At 40.9% G+C, this 20,381-nt stretch overlaps 1 protein-coding gene across 1 annotated transcript in view; it reads left to right on the top strand.

Moving 5' to 3' along the window:
* The window catches only part of obscna (obscurin, cytoskeletal calmodulin and titin-interacting RhoGEF a), a 42,905-nt gene that overhangs the window by 13,494 nt on the left and 9,030 nt on the right, over window positions 1-20,381 (top strand). Inside the window, exons 24-64 of the mRNA XM_061033571.1 lie at window positions 630-896; window positions 1,280-1,546; window positions 1,741-2,007; window positions 2,178-2,444; window positions 2,705-2,971; window positions 3,535-3,804; window positions 3,957-4,235; window positions 4,329-4,586; window positions 4,741-5,007; window positions 5,094-5,360; window positions 5,530-5,796; window positions 6,008-6,274; window positions 6,497-6,763; window positions 6,973-7,239; window positions 7,490-7,756; window positions 8,014-8,280; window positions 8,523-8,789; window positions 8,917-9,183; window positions 9,434-9,700; window positions 9,828-10,094; window positions 10,193-12,406; window positions 12,502-12,574; window positions 12,825-12,919; window positions 13,005-13,117; window positions 13,214-13,414; window positions 13,578-13,660; window positions 13,903-14,076; window positions 14,196-14,355; window positions 14,491-14,592; window positions 14,831-14,995; window positions 15,299-15,439; window positions 15,632-15,809; window positions 16,038-16,151; window positions 16,353-16,520; window positions 16,796-16,898; window positions 16,994-17,123; window positions 17,228-17,333; window positions 19,018-19,126; window positions 19,336-19,469; window positions 19,545-19,657; window positions 20,123-20,291. Of these exons, the coding sequence (XP_060889554.1) occupies window positions 630-896; window positions 1,280-1,546; window positions 1,741-2,007; window positions 2,178-2,444; window positions 2,705-2,971; window positions 3,535-3,804; window positions 3,957-4,235; window positions 4,329-4,586; window positions 4,741-5,007; window positions 5,094-5,360; window positions 5,530-5,796; window positions 6,008-6,274; window positions 6,497-6,763; window positions 6,973-7,239; window positions 7,490-7,756; window positions 8,014-8,280; window positions 8,523-8,789; window positions 8,917-9,183; window positions 9,434-9,700; window positions 9,828-10,094; window positions 10,193-12,406; window positions 12,502-12,574; window positions 12,825-12,919; window positions 13,005-13,117; window positions 13,214-13,414; window positions 13,578-13,660; window positions 13,903-14,076; window positions 14,196-14,355; window positions 14,491-14,592; window positions 14,831-14,995; window positions 15,299-15,439; window positions 15,632-15,809; window positions 16,038-16,151; window positions 16,353-16,520; window positions 16,796-16,898; window positions 16,994-17,123; window positions 17,228-17,333; window positions 19,018-19,126; window positions 19,336-19,469; window positions 19,545-19,657; window positions 20,123-20,291 (10,191 nt within the window). The remainder of the gene's footprint in view (window positions 1-629; window positions 897-1,279; window positions 1,547-1,740; window positions 2,008-2,177; window positions 2,445-2,704; window positions 2,972-3,534; window positions 3,805-3,956; window positions 4,236-4,328; window positions 4,587-4,740; window positions 5,008-5,093; window positions 5,361-5,529; window positions 5,797-6,007; window positions 6,275-6,496; window positions 6,764-6,972; window positions 7,240-7,489; window positions 7,757-8,013; window positions 8,281-8,522; window positions 8,790-8,916; window positions 9,184-9,433; window positions 9,701-9,827; window positions 10,095-10,192; window positions 12,407-12,501; window positions 12,575-12,824; window positions 12,920-13,004; window positions 13,118-13,213; window positions 13,415-13,577; window positions 13,661-13,902; window positions 14,077-14,195; window positions 14,356-14,490; window positions 14,593-14,830; window positions 14,996-15,298; window positions 15,440-15,631; window positions 15,810-16,037; window positions 16,152-16,352; window positions 16,521-16,795; window positions 16,899-16,993; window positions 17,124-17,227; window positions 17,334-19,017; window positions 19,127-19,335; window positions 19,470-19,544; window positions 19,658-20,122; window positions 20,292-20,381) is intronic.

The raw sequence follows: 20,381 nt of genomic DNA, 5'->3' as shown, positions 1-20,381 counted from the left end.
TGTTTTGTGTGTGTGTGTGTGTGTGTGTGTGTGGGGGGGGGGGGGGACGCTGATGCAGGCCACAATAAAATTGTCAACTAATGGCTACAAGGCTCTTACACTTACCATATTACAGATTTGTATTATCATACATTCTTTGTCAACAGTAGTTGTATATACAAGATGACGATCCATTGGTAGTTTTTAATTAAATTTTTTTTTTTTTATGACATCTCAGTCTTCGTAATGGCCTTTGTAATTGGCTGAACTTTAATTTTTTTATTTTTGGGGGGGCTTTTTATACCTTTATCCGGATGGTGGGAAAGTGAATAGAGTAGAAAACTGTGAAGAGAGAGTCGGGAATGCCATGTGATAAAGTACAGAGGTTGGAGTCAAACCTCGGTCCCCCGCTCCTTGGACTATAGCCTCTGTACATGGGATACACAGTGTAACCCCTCAGCTCACTGGTGCCCCACTTGCCAGAACTTTAAACAGTATTGCTTGTACTATTGCTTTGGCTACTGACCTTATAGTTAGGTCTGTGATAAGATGCCAATGGTAGTAAATTGACAGCCTGTGGCCTAAACTAACACCTGTGTTAAATGTGAATGTAAAACATATCAAAAAAGTTTATATTTCTTCTGCCTCAGAGCGACCAATCAGATTTCTTCAGGAACTGAAGAATATTCAGGTGCAGGAAGGCAATGGAGTGGCACTCTGCTGTGAGCTCTCCAAACCCGGCATTCCAGTTCAGTGGAAGAAAGGAGACAAAGTGCTGACCAATGGAGAGAAATACCAGATGAAACAGGGCGGCTTCACCCTGGAGCTCCTCATCAGAAAAAGCCAGCCTGAGGACAGTGGCACATACAGCTGTGTTTGTGATGACATAAGGACCACTGCCACTATCATCATCACCAGTAAGAGACAGTACTTCTCTACAACCGTCTCCCCTCAGGCCACAGATACAGATCTCTCACTTTCCGGACTAATCGAGCCATGTCAAGCTTTGCTCCCACATCTATCAGGCTCATGAACAAATGATCTATTTGAGACCACTCATTTAACCGCTCATAACAATTATTTATGACCTATTTATCATGCTTTCAATAGAGCCACTTGTATGTGTGTGTTTCTGCTGTTGTTTTTGTGTCTAGCTGTATGCGCACTGAAGTACGAAGTTCCTAACGGATAAATAAAGTTATTTGAATTGATACTTGTTATTTCAGAGAAACACTTTGCTTTGGATATCTGAACGTTTTATACCGTGATTTCTGTGTCTTTCTTGCTTGTCTGTCCACAGCAATCCCTGTAACTTTCAAGCAAAAGTTGAAGAACCAGGAAGCTGTGGAGGAGGGCAGTGTCACACTTCGCTGTGAGCTTTCTAAACCAGGAATCACAGTGGAGTGGAGGAAAGCTGCTCAACTTCTGAATGAGGGAGAAAAATACCAGATGAAGCAGGAGGGCAGGATGGCTGAGATGCTGATCAGGAATTTAAGTCTTAAAGATGCTGGGGAGTTCAGCTGTTTTGTTGGCTCTGTTGTGACGTCAGCTGACATCAGAGTAAGAGGTATGCTTCACGATAGCCACATGGAGATACACTTCTGTTCAGCACATGGTTGTGTTTAATAAGCACAGAGAGAAAGACCTTTACTAAAAATTAAACCCTAAATAAAACATTGAAATAATGAATATATGAGAGTGAGAGGAAGGTATTTCCATTTTCCACTTTGCCTTATACATTGTTGTTTTTTTTATTTCCAGCAATTCCTGTAACATTTAAAAAAGATGTGGAGAATTTGGAGGTGAAGGAAGGCGACAGTGGAGTTTTCTGCTGTGAGCTCTCCAAACCTGGAGCTCCAGTGGACTGGAGGAAAGGCAGAGTGGTCCTCAAACCCGGATACAAATATGAGATGAAGCAGGAGGGGCGTCTCACTAAACTGATCATTAACAACGTAGAGGAAAGTGATGCTGGGAAATATACCTGCAAGACTGATGACAGCCAATCATCTGCTGAGCTCACTGTCAAAGGTAGGAAAGACATCCCACACTTTAAACAGGACATTCTTTTTGAGTTCATTGAGTTTTTTTTATTAACATTCCCTGTTCAATAGAATTGCAAGAACACAATAAGGGAAGCAGTTTAATGATTTTTTAAAAATTGAATAAGCAGAATAACCAGGCCATGGTTGTCTTTGCAGCTCCTCCCATCACATTCAAGACAAAGTTAAAGAGCCAGCAGGTGGAGGAGGAGAACAGCGTGACCATGAGCTGCGAGCTGTCGAAGCCTGGCCTTTCTGTAGAGTGGCGGAAAGGACAAGAGCCACTGAAGAATAATTTCAAGTACCAGATTAAAAATCGAAATTGCATAATGGAGCTTACCATCAAAAACTCACAGCTTGAGGACAGCGGACTTTACAGCTGTAACTATGGTGATGTCAAGACCACAGCCAACATCACCATTACACGTAAGAGAAGAAAAAGAATTGACGTTTTAATGACAAAAAGTTAAAAAAGTAATAATATATATTTTAATAACAGCATAAAGCTCAACCACCAACAACTTTTTTTAGTCATTCCTTTTTAAATGATTACATTTTGCTTTCTGAATACAGTTCTTCTTAAAGAATGGCCAATTGTATCTGCTTTAAAAAAACAAATTCCAATAATTTAGCGTTAGACAGCTTGACATTAAATATCAAAAAACATAAAATCGGTGTCTCCACAGCTATCCCCCTCACCTTTAAAATGGGTCTGAAGAACCAGGAGGCCCCTGAGGGAGGCAACGTGTCCCTTCGCTGTGAGCTGTCGAGGGCCGGGGTGCCTGTGCAGTGGTGGAAGGCGGAGGACCAGCTTTATCACGGGGGAAGATATCAGATGACGCAGAAAGGGAATATAGCTGAGATGCACATCAAAAACATCCAGCCCGAGGATGTCGGGGAGTACAGCTGTGTCCTGGGAGAGCAGAAGACAACGGCTGAAGTCAACGTGAGAGGTAACAGACGTGCTGTTGTCATGCAAGCAGCTATTGTTAACATGCGAAATCTAGCTAAGTCTGAGATCAGGTTAGGTGTATGGTAACAACTGCTATAACCTACAGTTGATAAGTGTAACTATATCCTGTATAGTTGCAAAAAAATGCAAAGTTAAGATCATAATTTCTACTCTCTTTTTGCCTCATCAGTGCTGGGGAATCTGCTGATGTACTGTTGATTTCAAAGTGCAGCTGCTGTTATTTGGCATTATTATAGTAATAATACAGTATCATATAGACTCCATTATCCACTTGTTTGTTCCTATTTAACATGACTCTCATCATTTGAGAATTATCATTCCAAAATCTCCACAAATAATATGAATCCTACAATCACACATGAGTAAATCTGTTGGCTGATAACGTGGTATATACCCAATACCTGCTTAATACCACTGATGAATTGGAGTGCATGTTCTTTCCTAAATAAACACATGATCCTGATTTGTTATGATAACTAGATCAGATTTTGGTTAAGAATTTAGACTTTTGTAACAATTTCCCCCCTTTCCTTCTTTTACCAGCGGCAGCATCGGTGTTCTTTGAGAAGGAATTGGAAAACCAAGCGGTGATGGAAGGGAAATCTGTGTTGCTGTCTTGTGAAGTTTCCAGTGCTAATGTTCCTGTCACTTGGAAGAAGGATAACACAACGATAGAGGAAGGAGGGAGATACATTTTAAAGAAGAAAGGCCCAACACACACTCTGGAGATCAAGAAACTGTGTCTGGAGGACGCTGGAGAGTACTGCTGTATCAGCAGAGGCAAGAAGACAACTTCCAAGCTGATAGTGAGGGGTATGTGGCTACTACAGAAGACTTTATCCCTTTATTTACTGATATGTTAGATTTGTTGTACTAACCACAATGCTGTTCTCACCTAATATGTTGAAAATAAATCCCATTCCATCTCTAAAAAGCCAGCTGTATAGCTTCCTCTTCTTCCACAGAGCGCGTGCGGATTGTTACGCTGCTCCACGACATAACAGTGACGGCGGGTGAGGATGCAACATTTGTGTGTGAGCTGAGCCACGCAGATGTGAGTGAGGGCGTCTGGTGGCTAGGCTCCAGCCCTCTCCAGAAGAACGAGATGAACCAGATGACCTGCCAGGGTCGTCAGCATCGACTGGTCCTCACCATGACAACGCCTGAGGAGACTGGCACCGTGGCTTTTGTGATTGGGGAAGAGAGGACCTCTGCAAGTTTGCTAGTTCTACTTAGGCCTAAAGGTAAAAAGCAACATTAGGGATTTAAGACGTTGATAGAATAAGAAGTAATTTCCTCTGAAGCACTCAAATGAATATAACATTCTTCAATTCTAGTCTTATTTGAGGAGAAGCCTCAAGATGTTGTGATCATGGAAGGAGAAACAGCCACTTTGTCCTGCAAGACCTCTGATTTAACCTCCCTGGTTACCTGGAGGCGCAACCACATCCCCCTCCGACATGGTGATAAATATGAACTACGTAAGGAGGGAAACATTAACCTACTACTAATCCATGATGTGGATCCCCTGGATACTGGCATCTACTCTTGTGATACAGGAGATGAGCAAAGCAATGCCAAACTTACTGTGACAGGTAAAAGTGTATAATGTTGTTTAAAGGTGGTGGATTGATGTTCACTGTTTTACCCGTGTTATATGAACAGGAACTACATTTAGCAGATTATACTAGGAAATAAACTTACTACACAAAATGCGTCAATTCCTGTTCTTCTCCCATATTTCCATAGAACTCCCTCCATGCTTCTTAGAAGAATTACAGAGTCTAGAAGTTGAAGAGGGAGGTTCAGCTTCTCTGTACTGTGAGCTTTCTAAACTTGGAGTGCCGATTCAATGGAGGAGGAACAGACTGCCAATAACAGCTAGCAGAAAGTATAAGATGCAGCAGGATGGCTGCCTCCTCCAGCTCCTCATCAAGGATCTCAAACTTGAGGACAGTGGCAGCTACACATGTCAAGCAGGAAGTGCGGAGACCACTGCAACTGTTACAGTGAAAGGTTTGAGTGTTTTTGTATTAACGTCTAACCCGTTACCTGTTGTGTTAAAGAGATGTAACATTGTACTTCCAAACCCCTTTTCTTAGAGCTCCCTCCATTCTTCAAGAAGGAACTTAAAGGCGTGGAAGTCGAGGAGGGAAGGGCAGCCACCCTGTGCTGTGAGCTGTCTGGTCCTTTTGAATCGGTGAAATGGAAGAAGAACAGACTACCCCTGAAGGCTAGCAGGAAGTATGAGATGAAACAAGATGGCTGCCTCATACAGCTCCTCATCAAGGATCTCACACCTGAGGACCGTGGAAGCTACACATGTCAAGCAGGGAGTGCAGAGACGACGGCAACCGTGTCCGTAAAAGGTGTTTGTTTTCAAAGTATTGCATGGCTTTAAGCTTTAACTCAAGAAGGCTACATGAACTTTATTCTTACCATTTATTTGGGCCTTACTTGCTTATTTCTGGATTGTTACTTCTTTTTGACTTAAGACACATTTCTTCATTAGTCCCTATTCTTCTTGATATTTTCCAGAGCTCCCGCCATTTTTCAAAGAAGAATTGCTTAATGTGAGACTTGATGAGGGAGGTACAGCCTATCTGAACTGTGAGCTGTCTAAACCTGGAGTTTCAGTACAATGGAAGAAGAACAAGCTGCCACTGAGGGCAAACAGGAAGTATGACATGAAGCAAGATGGCTGCCTCGTCCAGCTCCACATCAAGGACCTCACACCTGAGGACAGTGGAAGCTACACATGTCAAGCAGGAAGTGCAGAAACAACAGCAACTGTGACAGTAAAAGGTTTGTCTGTTTGGACATTGTTATATTTCATTCTAAGTAGTGTGCAAGCATTAAACAATTCAAATAATTATCAACTGAATTTTCTGAAACTCATGTATCACAAATAACGTCTAGATCACATTCGGCCTTATCTTACAAGTCTGGAAAATTTAGTGACTGTAATTATGAAACATCTATTTTTTGTGAGTCTTAAACATTTTATATTTCACAGAGCTCCCACCATATTTTAAAGAGGAAATGCAAAATTTGAAGGTCGAGGAGGGAGATACAGCCACTCTGTACTGTGAGCTGTCAAAGCCTGGAGTGTCAGTGCAATGGAAGAAGAACAAGTTAACGCTGAGAGCAAACAGGAAGTATGAGATGTGGCAGGATGGCTGCAACCTCCAACTTCACATCAAAGAGCTTACACTTGAGGACAGTGGCAGCTACACATGTCAAGCAGGACAGGAAGAAACAACTGCAACCGTTACAGTGAAAGGTTTGTGTGTTTCAGGAGTATATGACTTGAATAGAGGATGTTAGTATAAGATATATTTGTATTTATTGTAAGGCACTTTTGCTGTTCTTCTCTGGTCTGTCTGTTAGTTGAGCATTACAGTAGTCCAAAAAGCTGTAATAAGTCTGTTCTGTTGAGATATTATGAACATATCACATTATATTATAGATGCAAAATAAAGTTATCCCTGCCTTTTCTGTCCAGAACTCCCTCCATTTTACAAAAAAGACTTGGAAAGTGTAGAGGCTGATGAGGGAAGCACTGCCACTCTGAACTGTGAGCTGTCTAAGCCTGGTGTATCAGTTACCTGGAAGAAGAACAAGCTGCCACTGAGAGCCAACAGGAAGTATGAGATGAAGCAGGATGGCTGCCTCCTCCAGCTGCTCATAAAGGATCTTAAACCCGAGGACGCTGGAAACTACACTTGTCAAGCAGGAAGTGCAGAGACCACTGCAACTGTGACAGTGAAAGGTGTGTGAATTTGACAGTGAACGATCCTGTGTTTGCTCTACATGCTTTAACTACAAAAAAAAACTGCAATTAAGCATTTTAACTTAAAAACTTGTTGAAAAGTGTTGACAATGTCTGCTCTCCAAGACACAAATGCTTCTGTTTGTTGGGAACATATTTCCATTCACATGAACAGTTATGTGTATATTTAATATTAACCCTTTTTGCAGAGCTAGAACTATTCTTTAAAGAAGAATTACAAAATTTGGAGGTCGAGGAGGCAGGTAGTGCCTCTCTGTACTGTGCTCTGTCTAAGCCTGGGGTAACAGTAACATGGAAGAAGAATAAGGTGCCATTAAGAGCTATCAGGAAGTGTGAAATGAAGCAGGATGACTGCCTCCTCCAGCTGCTCATTAAGGATCTCAAACCTGAGGACAGTGGAGACTACACTTGTCAAGCAGGACATGTAGAGACTTCTGCAACTTTGACAGTGAAAGGTTTGTGCAATTGCCATCAATGAATTCAGTGTTTCTCTGCATACATTTAGCCACATATCAAACCTTCCCACGATAAGTAAGAAGCTACTATGTAGATCAACCCTTTACATTGTTATATATCTTAAAATTCTAGACAATGTTTTGTTATGTGCAAAATGCACTTTCTCCTATTTGTAAGGTGAAAACAGTCTTTGATTTTTTTTAACATGAATGATAAGTTTTTGTTTTCAATCTGTACCCATTCTTGCAGAGCTTGCACCATTCTTTAAGAAAGAATTACAAAGTGTGGAGGTCGAGGAAGAAGGTACAGCCTCTCTGTACTGTGAGCTGTCCAAGCCCGGAGTGTCAGTACAATGGAAGAAGAATAAGGTGCCATTGAGAGCTAACTGGAAGTATGACACGAAGCAAGATGGCTGCCTCATACAGCTCTGCATCAAGGATCTCACACCTGAGGACAGTGGAAGCTACACATGTCAAGCAGGAAGTGAAGAGACCACTGCAACTGTGAGAGTGAAAGGTGTGTGTACATTAAATCTTGTTGTGTTAGCGATGTACTGTATGCATTCAAACACTGTGAGATTAGAAGAATTTATGATTGTCTTAACCTTCTGAGTGACACTGAGCTGCTATTACAGTCCAAAGTTATATTATAAGTTTACTGGTACTGCAGGTCTTGATACTGTTAGTATGATCAAGTACATTTTAGACCTTTTTATTCATTTTTAAATATGGCCAATTGAATTAAGTTTTTTTAATCCCTATCTATTATTCCAGAGCTTCCTCCATACTTCAAGGAAGACTTGTGTAGTGTGGAGGTGGAGGAGGGAGGTACAGCCTATCTGAACTGTGAGCTGTCTAAACCTGGAGTTTCAGTACAATGGAAGAAGAACAAGCTGCCACTGAGGGCAAACAGGAAATATGAGATGAAGCAAGATGGCTGCCATTTCCAGCTGCACATCAAGGATCTTAAATCTGAGGACAGTGGAAACTACACTTGTCAAGCAGGAAGTGTGGAGACTTCTGCCACTTTATCAGTCAAAGGTGTGCACTTTTGATAGTAAGAAATGTAGTGTTAACAGTGCAGGCTTTAAACCACAAATTGAAATTTGAAGAAGGGATGATTGTCATGACTTTTTGTCATGTAATGTGCTTCTGTAACCTTAGTCTCAACCCACATTGTAAGTTTCTAAACAAGTCTTTTAGGTATAGACATTTTTGATATTTTGGTTAACTGTTAATTATTTACCATTGAACTTATTTTAATTCTTTACCTATTTTCCCAGAGCTCCAACCATTTTTCAAGGAAGACTTATCTAGTGTGCAAGTGGAGGAGGGGGGCACTGCCTCTCTGCGCTGTGAGCTGTCTAAGCCTGGTGTTTCAGTACAATGGAAGAAGAACAAACTTCCACTGAGAGCTAACAGGAAGTATGAGATGAAGCAAGATGGCTGCCTTCTCCAGCTTCACATCAAGGATCTCAAACCTGAAGACAGTGGCAGCTACACTTGTCATGCAGGAAGTGTAGAGACCACTGCCACTGTGACAGTAAAAGGTGTGTGCTACTGCTTCCTGATACCTAACTTAAGGTTTCATCAAAGACATTTCTGCGCCTTTTTTATTAACTTACAATCATTTCCGATAGTTCATATTTGTTTTTCCATCCTTACCTATTTTTCCAGAGCTCCAACCATTCTTCAATAAAGACTTATTTAGTGTGGAGGCTGAAGAGGGGGGCACGGCTTCACTGTACTGTGAGTTGTCTAAGCCTGGAGTTTCAGTTCAGTGGAAGAAGAACAAACTTCCACTGAGAGCTAACAGGAAGTATGAGATGCAGCAGGATGGCTGCCTCCTCAAGCTTCACATCAAGGATCTCAAACATGAGGACAGTGGCAGCTACACTTGTCATGCAGGAAGTGTAGAGACCACTGCAACTGTGACAGTGAAAGGTGTGTGTACATTAAATCTTATGGTGTATGCATTCAAATTTGATATGCTACTCTCTTTTTTAAACAATTAAAATATTTGAACAACAGGCATCTCAATGCTTTTGTACAGTATAGAGGACCTGGCCAATGAACATTCAGTATTTAACCCCAATTTGACTGTAAAAACTAAATATATTGACAAATATTATTTGGCACCCTATCAACTACTTTCTCAAGCAATATTCTGGTCTACTCTCTCCCACATACCCAGAGCTCGCTCCATTTTTCAAAGAAGAATTACAGAGTGTGGAGGCTGAGGAGGGAACTACAGCCTCACTGTGCTGTGAGCTGTCTAAGCCTGGTGTTTCAGTACAATGGAAGAAGAACAAACTTCCACTGAGAGCTAACAGGAAATATGAGATGAAGCAAGATGGCTGCCTTCTCCAGCTTCACATCAAGGATCTCAAACCTGAAGACAGTGGAAGCTACACTTGTCATGCAGGAAGTGTAGAAACCACTGCCACTGTGACAGTGAAAGGTGTGTGCTACTGCTTCCTGATACCTAACTTAAGGTTTCATCAAAGACATTTCTGCGCCTTTTTTATTAACTTACAATCATTTCCGATAGTTCATATTTGTTTTTCCATCCTTACCTATTTTTCCAGAGCTCCAACCATTCTTCAGTAAAGACTTATTTAGTGTGGAGGCTGAAGAGGGGGGCACGGCTTCACTGTACTGTGAGTTGTCTAAGCCTGGAGTTTCAGTTCAGTGGAAGAAGAACAAACTTCCACTGAGAGCTAACAGGAAGTATGAGATGCAGCAGGATGGCTGCCTCCTCAAGCTCTACATCAAGGAGCTCAAACCAGAGGACAGTGGCAGCTACACATGTCAAGCAGGAAGCGCAGAAACCTCTGCAACTGTATCAGTAAAAGGTGTGTGCATCTCTAATTGGTAAAGCTACAATACAAGATTAGTTTAATCATGTCCAACCTCTCTCATGTATTAAACAAATCTCTGTTTCATTTTCTAGCAATACAACTGACTCCTCCAAAGACAGAGTCTCCCACAGTACAGCCTTTGGCAAAAGGCGCCGTTTCAGAGTCAACTCCATCTCCAGAGGATGAGAAGCCAAGCATCCCAGAGGCTAAACCCGTTCCTCCAGAGCCAAAAAAGAGAACAAACAGGAAAGCATCTATTACCCCTTTAGACAAAGATGTAAAGCCATTGTTTGACCTAAAAGATTCTATACAGAGGGAGAATAGTGAAGACCAAAAGGGCATACAACCTGCAAAGCCTATGGTGAAAGACGTTGATGATGCATGGAATGGAACACAACAGGAGAGCAATAAGGAGAAAGACAGTGAGTTGATGAAGAAAGTGGATAAGACAATAAGACGCCTGGAGAAAGACAAAGATGTGGAAGAACCAGAAAGGTCTTTGGAAACAGAAACAGAAGTTAAAATGGAAGGCAGACAACTAGAAAGGAATGTAGAGAATATAGTCAAGGTTGAACAAAATGAAAATCAATCAGACAGGGCTCACGGAGACACCGTGTGTGAACAAAATAAGAAGCAGTTAATATGCCTGGAAAAGGAAAAGGAAGTTGACCTGAAGTCAAAGCAACCAGGACAGTCTTCAGAGAAGACAAGCAAAGTTGACTGGAAAGAGAACCTTACAGCGCCAGAACTTGGGAAGAAAAGTGATCAAGAAAAAACGTCTTTGAAACCAAAAGAAAAGTATATTGAGGAGGAACACATTAAAGAACCACAGAGGCCTAGAGCAAAGGAGGGTCAAGTGGACAAAACACAAGAGGAACCTTTAAAACCACCAGTAAGATCTAAAGGAAATGTGACCACGGCAAAGAAACCACTTAAAAATGTTGCTAGGGAAACAGAGGAGATGGATGTCCCATCAGTAAAGCCTCCCACAAGTGATTCTGAAGAAGACCACAAACAAAGAAGGCATGTGAAACAACAAGCGTCGACGGAAGGAGAGAGGGAGGGAAAGCAACTGGCTGTGAATAAACAGTCTGTAGATCAAGCAGAAAAGACAGAAAAGGAGGCTGACATTTCAGCTCCAAAACCACCTGTGAGGATAAAAAGCAAAGCAAAAGGGGGAATGGGTAAACAGTATTCAAGGGACACAGAGACCGATCAAGATGATCAGCAGACAACAAAAGTTGTGGTTAAAACATTGGATGATAAGCCTATGAAACCTTCTGTAGAGAGTTTGAAAAGAGAAGTTGAAGAGAAGCAAAGGTTTGAGATGTCAGTAACATCAGACGCTGAGATAGATGAGGAAATTAAGCAAACTGTGAAAGCACCAGAAAGAGATCCAAGCATCAAACAACCAGCTAAACCAATGAAAAAAGAACCTGAAGAGGACCAGGAAATAAGGCTGGGAGTCGAACCAATGAGAAGAGCGGCCGAACAAAAAGCAGCAAAGATGACAGAAGAAATCCCGCTCCTGTACATTTCTGAGGATGAGACTTTCTCAGAGGCTCTGACTGAGTTACCAGAAGACCTCAACAATGACAACACCTCTGGGTTTTTGGCTGACAGGTTAACACAACCGTCTTCTCTTCTTCCTGTCAATGAACCCCAACAGGTACAACCTCAAAGCAAAGAAACACCAGAGTTTGACTTCAGCATTGAGGATGAACCACAACTGCAAGATGCTGCAGTCAAAATCCAGGCTGCCTTTAAGGGCTATAAAACACGTAAAGACATGCGACCTGTCTTCAAAGAGGTGTTTAAGAACCAGAGTGCAGATCTTCATGGTACAGTTACTCTAGTGTGTGTGGTAGAGGGAAAACCCAGCACTGTCCGCTGGCTGAAAAACAGTCAACAAATTACCAGTGACCATCGATGCCGAATTGAGTCTACAGAGAACGGCATTTGCACTCTAGTGATCAAAAACTTGACTGCAAATGACAGTGGGGTCTATACATGTGAGGTATTGAATAAGTTTGGTGTGACCTCCTACAATGGAAACATAACAGTAGTACAGCCTCAGAAGCTTGTACACCCACCCCTCGCAGCCATAACTCCTCTGCAACTCGCCCCACAAATGCCTGAAGCCCAGACTAAGACTCAAACCCATATACCCACCTCTGTTCCTGATGACGCAAACTATGTAGAAAGTGTTACTGAATCTCTGTGGGAGGCCTTCAACCTGACGGAGCAGGACGCTCAGATGAGACTGCAAGAGAGGAGAGCATCCTCACTCATTGCTGCCAGCTCCAGTGAGTTTTATTCTCTTACTGTTTATGACAGAAATACGTGTGTGCTTGGCCTCATATCTACAGAAAATAATGTTATGATTGTCTGCTTTCAACAGTGTCAAGTCCCTCTGATTATGAAACGGCTCCGGATATAATGGAACCTGCTGAGACTGGTCCAGTTGTACCAAGGTCAGCAGCAGAAAGAGGATAGGTTTTGTTATCTGGATTTGTCCTTTTATCAGAATCAGAATCAGCTTTATTGACCATGTATGCTTACCCACACACAGTAATATACAAAAAGTACAACATTAAATATAACCATAAAACAAGTAAAGACTAATATAAACAAGGCTAAATAAGACAATAGTGCAGTGGTGAGTAGTGCAAAAATGCTGACATGTGAAATGTGTTTATGAAGAGTTTTTGAAAACTGTTTCAGGGAAGTGACAACAGCAGTGGATCCCGTGCCTCCAAAAGATGATAACGAACAGACAAGCCCCCCACAACTTCCTATGAAGCTATTGAAAGTAAAAGGTAAGCCTTGATTTCTTCCACCAGTGTTATTATCTCCTCTCCTAAAGTTGTAAATCACAGTAATGTTCCTTTTTTTTCTCTTTAGGGGCTCATGAAGGTAAAATGAGGACACCGTCTCCCAAACACCACCGTGCTCACACACCCTTAACAAGTACTGTCTCTGGATCAGAGTCAGAAGGGGAGGAGGATAGACGAGAGGTAAGCAAATAATTGTGATTCAATCTAGTACAATAACCACATGATATTTTGTTGTATTATTTTGTCTAATATATTTTAATTATTTTTCAACCTCAGACATTTGAAATGTATGTAGCTCGAGCAGACTGCAGCCCTGACAGTGGAAACAAGGACAGTTTTGTGCTGAAGGGGGGCCAGTTTGTGGAGGTCCTGGACTCTGTTCATCCTGATAGGTGGCTGGTGAGGACTAAACCCACCAAAACTAACCCTGCTCGTCAGGGATGGGTGTGTCCCGCCTACCTGGAGAAGAAAAGAAAGGTAGGATATATAAACAGTGAAGTGAATACTGAGTGAATGTGTTAAAATCTGAAACCTTAATCATATTCTGCAAGTTTTACTGACAATAGAATCTTTCACTTAATTAAGTGATGGGAAATTAAAAAAGCTATTGATCATAAATACATGCAATTCATTGAAACAGGAGGCCTTCCCTGCATTAAGAGCACCACAACAGGATCTGGATGGAATTGGGTCTACAGGAGAAGAGTACAGAAGAGCTCTGAGGTGTGTCATTCTGCTATCATACAATGACTGCTTACATAAACAGGGGAGCATTATTTCAAATCAAATGTATTATTTTTTGAAAGTTTTATTTATTGTTGTACTTATTTTTTCTCATTTACACGTATTCCTTGTAGCATCTTTATAACTCTTTCATTTGCTCTCATAAAAGTCTCAGGTGTGGACTATTAAAACAAATACTACTTCAACACAACCAATCTGCATTTCATTTCCTTCATCTTCAGCCAACTGATCCAAGGCTTCGTTGATGGAGAAGAGGAGTTTGTGAAGGAGATGAAGATGTTCACCTCTCACCAGCTAAATTATTTGGACTCTAGCCGGAACGTCCCCATAAACATCTTGAACCAGAAAGAGATCATCTTCAGGAATATCAAAGACATTGTGTTTCTGCATGAGAAGTAATGAAACCCACACACAAGAACAACAAATGGATTGTATCATAGTAAACATAATCAATACATTTTGATTGTATTACTATGTGATGCAAATAAATAATAAGATCATGTCTTCTTCTCAGGTGTATTCTCCCTGGTCTGAGAGCGTGTGTCACAGACGATGATGTGGCCATGCATCTGATCAAACACACTGAGGACTTTGAGAAGTACCTACACTACATGGTGGGACAAGCACAAGCAGAAGCCTGCATCAAAGACAAGGCCATCCAGCAGTTTTTTAAAGTACGCACAACATCTGGTTGGATTTAAACACAAACATTTTACAGTAATTGTGGCGATGAATGTGCTGAAAAGCAACTTTTTAAAAAATATATCCAATGTTCTTTTCTCTTTGATACAATTCTCTTTACACTTCAGGAGTTAATAGAACCCACTAAGCCCGAGGGTCCAGTCATGGATGTTCTGACCTTCCTCCAGCAGCCAGTGGAGAGGATTCAAACCTATCAGGCTTTACTGAAGGTCAGCGCCTAGTTTCACTTTTATGTAAAACCTTAATCATTGCTTTCAACATGAGTTTGGTAGTGCCTGACTGCCCGTCTTGTTATCTGGTAATAATGTAGATAAAAGTAAATATTGGTTTCATGGGTATTTATTTCCACTCAAGCTAAAAATTAAAACTTTTTCTGCTCATGAAGTTGCTTAATGAAACTGTGTCAGCTGAATGTCTGGGATTCAAAATATAAAATGTTGTTACAAGGAATTGGTCAAGAACAAAGCCAAAAGTGGCCAGAGCTGCTGTGTTTTGGAGGATGCTTTCTCCACTGTGTCCTGTCTACCCTGGAGGTCTGACAACCTGCACCAGGTGTCCCTCATCGAGAACTACCCAGCTCCTCTAACCACCCTGGGCGAGCCTGTGCGACAGGTAACTACAGATGAATGGGCCTATTTGGAGGCATGATGACTTTATTAAGTTTTGTTAAAACTTGTAAAAATGCTTTTGCAAAAATCTAATGAAACTTTTTTCCTAGGATCACCAGAAAATGTCATTAATTTTTGCAGTTGCAGCATCAATTCAGTCAACTTTTTTTTAACAGAATACATAAATGTTATAATTCTTTAAAGAATACCTAAATAAGGGGTTGTCAGTCTTTAATGTGCATTGATAAAAATATATCCTGTCCCATGTGTTGATCATATAGTATGGTCCTCACTTACTTTCTTTTAGGGAGTCTTAACGGTGTGGGAGGAAACTCCAGAAAGCAAAACAGCCACTAGAGGGCATCAGAGACAAGTGTTTCTCTTCAAGGAATGCATTGTACTGTGTAAACTGAAAGGTGACACATATTCTTTCAAGAACAAAATGAAGGTAAGATCTGTTCTTTTCTTGTCACATTTTGTCTCGTTTTTTTTTTTTAAACTAAGCAAGACAACAGTGAAGCCTTGTAATACCGCATTTGGCCACAAGTAATGATATATCCTGTATGTCATTGTACACTGAAAACTTTTTCCATCTTCCGTATAGTTTGTCTTCTTACTCTCACTTTTTCTACCTAACCAGCTGAATGATGTGGAAATTAAGGAGACTGTGGGTGGAGAGGAAAAGTATTGGGGGTTGTGGCATGAGCACAGGGGCTCATTGCGGAAGTACACCCTGCAGGGTCGCTCCTCCCTGATCAAACTCTCCTGGCTCAAAGATCTGAGGGAGTTACAACAACACTCTAGTCTGCCCACTAATTGTACGTATTTTTTTTTTCCTGGGCAGGGAAGTCAATTTCATGTTGGACAATCAATATATGGATTTGGAAATATTTTAAATGTAATTATAATATAAGAAATAAAAATGGTAGCAAAAGGATTACATTTGCTTTCTGACATTTTCAGCTGGTGTGTCATGCATGTTGGATGTTTAGTTTGTCTGTATCTAGGTATTGATTTCTGTTTTTCTTTTTTTATCTTCTCAACAGGCCCACCTGTATTTCAGTCTCTCTTGTCTGACTGCACGACAAAAATAGGACAAACAATCAAACTGACCTGTAAAGTCAAAGGATCCCCAAAACCAGTGATTAGCTGGCTCAAAGGTCAGAAACGACTCACTCAAATGATTATATTCTGTACTAACTTCTAAGTGTAAAAGGTGTTGAAAGAAATAGTTGGGTTTGTCGTTTTCCTCTGTATTTATTCTCCTTTAATAACAGAAGGATGATTTCCTGACCAAATTTGTGCTATATGCATTGTTTAGTGGGGTTTCAATGGTTAAAAGTCTGATGTCAACCTCACAGATGGCCTGCCCTTAGAAGATGACCCACGTCACATCATCACAGCAGACAGGTCAGGAACCTGCAGTCTCATCCTGGATAGCCTCACAGCAGAGGACTCTGGACAGTATGCCTGCTATGCTTCCAGCTCCATGGGCAGGGCTGGTACTCTGGCTAAGGTGGTGGTGCAGGGTGAGTCAACAAATACCGTCCTTCTAAACACCTTGAGTGTAACTTCAGAGTCATAATTGTGTTTGAAGATAAATGTTGTACATGCTGTACATGCACAGTTCCACAAAAAAACAGAAAAACTAACATTATAACAATATATGTCATATTTATACTACATCTACTATATCTATAAATATAAAAACAACTTGATGTTGTTACTTAAACTGCCAATGAGTATCTACATGTAAGTATACACGTATGTGCAAGTAATGTTTTTCTATTTTTCCTTTTTCCAGCTCCACCTAGATTTGTGTCTAGGCTGGAGAGTGCCTGTCTGATAGATGGAGAAGATATACAGTTTGTCTGCTCCACACTTACTACTCCTTTGCCACAGATCAGGTATGGCATCACAGAGGAAATGTAACCCCACCGGCTGCTATTTGTTGTTTTCTCATTGTTGTGTGTGTCAAACATATCTTTCTTTGGGTTTCCAGGTGGTTTAAAGATGGCAGAGTGTTGACTGACCAGCAAAAATACTCCATCCACAACGATGCTCGCAGTGGGATCTTGTGTCTGACGGTCATCAGTGCATCAGTGGCAGATATTGGACAATATGAATGCGAGGTATAAAATCTCTATCAGTAAAGGCATAAATATATCAATATTATTATATCCCTAATAATTATTGCCTTTTGAAGAATTAGAAAAAACACTTGTTTTTTTGATAGCTTTTGAATGAGTTTGGCTGCGTCAAGTGCAAGGCAGGGTTGTGCCCCGCTTATGTACCGACGATTGACATCGAGAACAACCAAGCGCAGGACTTGCCCCCTAAAGGTATGACTGCCAGGTCTGCTGAAGGTAAATATTCTCCACACAGGGTTGAAGCCCAGGACTGGGTTTTCATGTGGATGATCCACATTTTCAAAAGTGTAGCAGTTTTCGAGAAGGGATGAAGCACATGCCATTTTCCAGTTTCACTTCACTTCACTTCTGATCCAGTTACCCTGTCAGCATCACATCCATATGACATCCCTCCACTTTCAAACTGCAACACGCTGCATCAATTTCTACTTCAACCAATATCATTCATCCATTCTTTCACAGTTGATTCCATGTGAAGAGTTCACTCACAATTCCTTTTTCCCATTTCACACACTCTCACATCATAAGTTGTTCCAACTACCATACTAGTTGTCTCTAGATCCTTTGAGATTATGGAGTCTGAACAGCAGTCAATGCATGAATAACTGAAGCTTTTAATGCTCAGAATAAACATTTACTACTGTATATGTAGAGTGCAGCAAATGTGCATTCACAAGAATTACCGTAAAGTGTTATATGTTGGTATTGATGATCTTAAAATAATCCACATATGGTTTCCATTTCTAATATTTACATCGAAGTCATTGCTCATGTTTCTTAAAACTTAAAATGACAGCATGTTGTAAAAAACAATCCATACTCTATTAATGCACTGTGTCTGTCTCTGCTGGAATTAAATACTACCGGTTCAACTCTCTCCCAGAATGCTACAATAACTTTGGCCATATTCTACTAGTACATTGTCTTAACTTAGCCATCTCTGACCAATCACTTACACATAACCATTTTTTACATTTCCAATTTGGCCCCTCATCTGGTTCACCACTCTCTCACTTCATCTGTATGTCGCACTAGTGGTTGGTGTAAAGCACTTTCACCTCTGTGTGTAATTCACAGTTTAAAACTTGTTGGTTCATGTGAGAAACAAACCTCTCAAACTTTACAATAACACTTAACTAATAGCTAACTTCTGACAGCTGTCCAGTACCATAATCCAGCAGGATCTAGTGGCTAACATCCAACATAGAAACCATACTGCACTCCATGCATCTGCATCCATTGAAGACATATCTACATTTTATTGTATGACATATTTTTGTGGTTTTCTTCATGTTTCCACTTTCAACAGAGGAAAATCAATGTGAACTGACAATTATTTACCTCAATTAGACTTGGACTGTGATTAGACTCACTATCACTGTCCATTTTATGGTGGGGGTATGACACCAGCATCTCATATTTGCACTTCCATTGTCCTTAACCTTCATGTTTTTCCATCTCCCCTTGACTAGCCCTAAACCAGGAGATTCCTCACATGGACCATTCCATGTAAGTCATCATTGTCATGATAACAAATAACCACAAAACATTTCCGTTTCTCCTACTGCCAACGCATGCCCAGCTAACTCTTCACTTCTACGAACACAAGATGGTCATGTGCTGGGGCAGGTGTCCCCCTTTACCGACATGCAGGAGAGGGCGTGCGCCCTTATCCTGTTGTTGTGTTGGGTTAATGGGGTTAAACCTTCAAGTACCAAGGTAAGAAATGTAATATGACTGCTCCTGGTATGTAAAGGTAATGTACTTGTTTCACTTTTCCTTTTCCAATGATTCTGTTTACTTCAAAATGGAAAATATACTCATTCAAATCTCCTCTCCCATAAAGTCCTGCTCAGTATCCTTTTGGTTTTCACAGATGCCGACTCAGAGGGCTGGTCCACTGCCTTTGTTAAGAAGTGGTTACAGACTGATTTCAGCCCAACCTCTATTGCTAAGATGCTCTTCCCCCCTGAACAAAGTGAACAGTAAGTTTACTACCACCAGCTGGTCTAGGTCTCTTGACCTGCCTTGTTTAAGATTTTTGAGATCACCAACGACTGGTGTAAGAATAGAAAGTAAAAAAGTATCGTCCATTAAGTAGATTTTTTTGTATATTTTGAAAAGCTATTTCTGCTGGCTGATATGTCGTTTCTGATTTAAGTACCTTCTACTTTGAATTTATATTTTTCCATAGGGCTGAATATAGCACAGAGGAGGCTGTTCCTACCACAACAACAATGGATCAGACGCAACAGCAGCAGCCAATGTATTACATAGAGGAAGAAGAGGAAGAGATCTTCATCTCAGAGTCAATACAGGAAATGACAGGTGGCTTTTCTTGTCTCTGTATGACTTCTATTAACTTCTTTGTTTGATTACTAACTCAGCTGATCTCCTGTCCAGCTCCACCCTCCATCCAGGTATCCTGCGAGGATGTTTGTGTAGAGCCGGGCAAACCAGCTACGTTTACTGCCATCATCACAGGAAGACCTACTCCTACGATACAGTGGTACAAGGTAGGAGCAATTTAAATATGTAGTTCTAACATGAAGAGTGGAAAGGCGATATTGGGTTGGTTAAGTTACGACATAACGTCTGTGAAAGACAAAATATCTTATTTATACCACACAAGTTGCTTTCAGATTGATATATTTTAAATGTATCATGATCACACAAGGCAAAAAAGAAGCTGTAAATGTAAAGAATAAAAAAAACCTCCTTGTTAATATTCGGTCTTTCTGTTTTTCCTAGATAATATTTGTTCTTCTGCTGGCCCTACCATTTAAATGCTGAATTGTTCACTTTTACACTGCCTCCTCTGAGAATGAATAATGATAAAATTACACTCTTAACATATCCCAGAGGCTACGGAAGGGTATTGTAGTGTTTTAAGGGCAAAAATGTTTGATTCATATAGGACATGAATGTTTAAACCTGATTGATGTCCTGATGAAGAATGTTCTGTCCCTATGTGATTGGAGGATGAAGAGGAGCTTGCTGCCAATGAGAATGTGGCGATAGTACAGCATGGTGCCCGCTGTTCAGTGACCATAACGTGCCCTGAGGGTGAGGACAGTGGTATCTACACCTGCTTTGCCTACAATGACTCAGGCCATGCCTCGTGTGAGGCTGAGCTGATAGTGGAAGAAGGTGGGACATCATCAATGCTGCTATTCTTCATTAGTTTAGTTTTATAGACATGATTTATTTATCCAACTTTACCAATGGTCAATATAACTT

The sequence above is a fragment of the Labrus mixtus genome, chromosome 3, assembly GCF_963584025.1.
Source record: "Labrus mixtus chromosome 3, fLabMix1.1, whole genome shotgun sequence".
NCBI lineage: Eukaryota > Metazoa > Chordata > Actinopteri > Labriformes > Labridae > Labrus > Labrus mixtus.
Note: the sequence above shows the minus strand (reverse complement) of the source record. Positions and strands in the feature narration are given on the sequence as shown.